Source organism: Coturnix japonica, chromosome 1 (genome assembly GCF_054131305.1).
Source record: "Coturnix japonica strain WE chromosome 1, WE-NBRP24, whole genome shotgun sequence".
Classification (NCBI taxonomy): Eukaryota; Metazoa; Chordata; class Aves; order Galliformes; family Phasianidae; genus Coturnix; species Coturnix japonica.
The window spans coordinates 7,475,360-7,478,905 of NC_140663.1; the positions used below are offsets into that span (position 1 = coordinate 7,475,360).

General features: G+C 57.3%; 1 protein-coding gene across 2 annotated transcripts; it reads right to left on the bottom strand.

Moving 5' to 3' along the window:
- Positions 1-303: 303 nt before the first annotated feature.
- Positions 304-3,546, bottom strand: LOC146762263 (G2/M phase-specific E3 ubiquitin-protein ligase-like). Of its 2 annotated transcripts, XM_085536751.1 has the most exons (3): positions 2,525-3,546; positions 1,720-2,433; positions 304-1,557 (listed from the first exon to the last, which is right to left on the bottom strand). In XM_085536751.1, exons 2-3 carry the CDS (start codon positions 1,907-1,909, stop codon positions 992-994), a joined length of 756 nt encoding a protein of 251 aa, XP_085392877.1. In that variant the 5' UTR covers positions 1,910-2,433; positions 2,525-3,546; the 3' UTR covers positions 304-991. The 2 variants fall into 2 exon arrangements, with proteins under 2 accessions (XP_085392877.1, XP_085392878.1); XM_085536752.1 differs by lacking the exon at positions 304-1,557 and having other exon boundaries at positions 1,930-2,433.

Consider the following 3,546-nt stretch of genomic DNA (forward strand, 5'->3'; position numbering starts at 1 on the left):
TCGGAGCAGCCCATTCCAGCACCTCAGCACTGTCTGCAATGAACTTCCTCCTGGCCTCCACCCTGACTAAATCTTCCCTACCCCAGCTTAGAAACATAGTTGCATTGGCCCATCTGACCAGGACACAGCCTGCCCACATTCAGGAGGAAAGCCCAAGCTCGGACACATCTGGAAATTAGCCCTGGTCCTGAACACAGTGGCATCACAAGGCTGGAAACAAGCCCAGAAATGGGCTGTCCTTGCCAGTGCGGCGTGGGCTCTTGAGGAATGTGGGTTGTGTGCCCCACCGGGGATGTGACCTGAACCCAGGTCAGCCTGGACTAGGCCAGGGGAAGTGAGGTCTGGGATGGTAGTGGGGAGGAGAAAAGCCTCTTGTCAAGGTCCCTACCTCTGCCCATCTCAGCAAGAGCAGGGAAGGATGAAGCCAACAAATCTTTGTGTTTGTGTGGGAACTCTGATCTTTATTGTGATGGAATTTTGGGATCAGAGTAAGGAGGGGGAAGTTAGGGAGGTAATCAGTATGCGAGGGTGGATAGCATTAGGACAAGGAGGGATGTTTTTAAACTAAGAACAAGGAGTTTGGGGCTGGATATCAGGGGGAATATTTTCTCAGAAAGGGTAGTGACACATTCTGAAACAGCTTGCCCAATGATGTTGCAGATGCACCAGCCCTGGAGGCATGGAAATCCGGGCTGGATGTATCTCAGGGCAGTGTGGTCTTGTGGTTGTTGACCCTGCACACAGCAGGGGGGTTGATCCAGATGAACATGGTAGTCCTTTTTGACCCAGGCCATTGTACGAAAAGCAGTCGGCTGCTCCTACGCAGACTCGGTGGCTGTCTGTGGGGACTTTGATGCTTTTCCTGGGAGCAGCTTCATTCACAGGAAGGCCTCAACTGTTGGGCCCAGCTCCTGCTGCTTCTTTGTTGTGAGCTGTGGGAACTGTGGGCCCGATGTCTCTGATGAGGAGAACATTGGGTGCGGGCTCACCCTCAGCGCCTGGACCGTCCCCTGCGTCCAGGTCCTCTGGAAGACCTGGTGGATCTCGATCTTGCAGATCTTGCAGATCTGCGGGTGCCGCTCCTCTCCCCTGAGGCTGGCATTTGCCTGCTGCCTTGGCATCTTCTTGGCCGGCTCCGGGATTGTGAGGCCCGACTTTGCAGCGGGGAGCGGCTACGTGTGCCGCTTCTTCCTCGCTGCCTGGGACGTCTTCTGCGGGCAGCTGATGGAGACGCCCTGCAGGTTCTGGATGCCCTCCGCCTTGTGGATCTTCGGGAACCACTTTGAGACCTCTGGGCTGCTCTTGTTCTGCGCCCACGACGTCCTTGCAGCTGCTCCGAAGTAGCCCGATCCTCTGATGGACGTGGGCTGCTTGTCTCCTGCTCGGTCTCAGGCAGGTTGCTGTGCTCAGGCAGCTGGGAGGTCTGTGACGTCCCCGGTGCTACCTGGCTGGAAGGCATCGATCTGATATTCTCAGGCTCTACGGAGATGATGAATGGCCCCTGAGCCCTCTGAGCGGCAGCGCTGGGACTGTCGCTGTCAGTGTCAGAACTTGAGACTGTAAGAGGAGGCAGGAAGGTTATGAGGATGAAGCTGAAGCTCCGCAGTGAGATCTGCCAGGCCTCTTGGGGCAGACAGACTCAAGCAAAGCTGCCCTGAGCACTTGCTGCCAGGCCTTGCCTGGCTACGGTTTGGTGTCACGTGGTTGATTGCCTCTTACCGGTTCCCAGGCCAGCACAGCTGTTGCACTCCCACCTGGATGTTGTGTTACTCAAGTGTGAGCAACGACGGTGGGTCCCCTCAGCAGCACAGGAGCTGCACAGGATCAGCTGCCAGGGTCTGGGGAAGCAAAGGGGTTGTGGCTGTGAGTAGCAAGTGAGCCAAGGCAGGGAGTGCCCAGCACAGCACATCTCTAGTGCTCAGTCCTTGCTCCCCCAGCCTGTGGTCAGGCTGAGAACCCCCGCAGAGCCCCAGAGAGCTGCTGCGGTAACTCACCCTCTGCTCTCTGCCTGCTCTCTGCCTCCAGGGTAAAGGCACTCGCTGGCATCGCAGCGGCTGTGCCTCCGTAGAAGTGATGCGTATGCATCATTGTCCTCCCATTCTGGCTCTCTACAAGAGAAGGGAGGGGAAGTGATGAGCCCCCAGTGCCCGCAGCATAAGATCCAAGGTCTTCCCATCTCATTCACCCCAACTCCATTCCCAGCCTCTCCATGAAGGTGGGATACACGCTCATGATCCAGCCAAGGCCCAGGCCTGCCAAGACAGCCCCTGGACAGGCCCAGCACAACAGCCTTTATGTCAGCAGAAGTGGGCAGAAGGGCACCAACCTGACTGGGATTCGGATCCCCAGCAGGGCCATTTCTACTATGAAATCTTCGAAATTCCGACAGCTGGGGCACAGGAAACAGAAAGCACCAGCACTCCTGGCCAGTTGCTGCAGAAGAAGCAGAAGCAATGTGAATGTGAGCAGTGCCTGGTGCTGCTGAGCACCAAGTGTGCCTGCAGGGTGAGGGGAGGGCTCCTACCTGGATGCAGCCCCGGTGGAACCAGGTGTGTCTGCACGCTGGACACACCATGGTGTGGTAGGACACAGTGTCCCCCACAGGCTCCAGGCACATGAGGCAGTTGGTGCCTTCAGGTGGAGCTTCCTGAGCTTCCTGGAGAGGACGGTGCTCCGAACAGAAGGACCTGGGGGAATATGGAAGTGATGGGCAGCGTGAGACGTGCTGCAAGAAGGGCTGAGGAGCAGGAAGGAGCTCCAGGCCCTGGCTCAGGCTGCCGGGAGGTGTAACTGCAGTTTCCTCCCTGGCTTGGCTGCTGCTGACAGCACTTACCTGCGTTGCCCAAAGAACTGGGTGATGCATTCCCCATCCTGGGCACAGGGCAGGTGGAAGCTGCGCTCACAGCCTCTCTCTGCGCATGAGATGGTAGCACCCCTCTCTCCACAAACACAGCATTGCTGGAATGAGCAGAACAACCCTGTCAACAGCAGGCTCTGGGCTTCTGTGGCTGGCCGCACATCTCTGGGCAGGGCCCAGGACGTGGACACTGCTGAGGCATGTTCTACAAAGATGCCTGGTGGACAGGACTCATCCCCTAACTTTGTCCAGGAGGCAGTTGGAAAGGCTGCGATGGCTTTCTTTGGCTCCAGACTAAGCTGGTGTCAGCCTCTCCTGGCACAAATCGGCCTGCTCTGTACGAGTCCTCACCTTCTTGGTTGCCTCTTTGGCTGCACGTCTGATGGCAGCAAGAGGGAGGCGGCCCTCACTTCCCGACCGTGTCTCTCTTGCTTCATTAACGGTGCTGGCAAGATCCTGTAGGAGGGAAAAGAACAGGGTCTCCTTAGGACAGGAAGGAAAGGAGCACCCCTAGCAGTGATCAGGAAGGAGCCCATGGGAGAACTCACCAAGCACAACCAATGGACGTGAATTCCACTCTGATGAATCATGTGCCCACAGATGTTCGGGTCGACATCTGCCCGGCCACACAGCATGCACACTGCAGAGGAGAGAGAAAATGTGAGTAGCGGTGAGCAGCTTGCACAGCC

What these genes read in the sequence shown, in the direction of transcription:
- LOC146762263 (XM_085536751.1), bottom strand. Translation starts at nt 1,909, where the DNA reads ATGTGCTGTGCTGGGCACTCCCTGCCTTGGCTCACTTGCTACTCACAG. An exon ending in CTGTGCTGGCCTGGGAACCG is followed by an intron (nt 1,558 to 1,719) that starts GTAAGAGGCAAT and finishes CTCCTCTTACAG; the next exon opens with TCTCAAGTTCTGACACTGAC.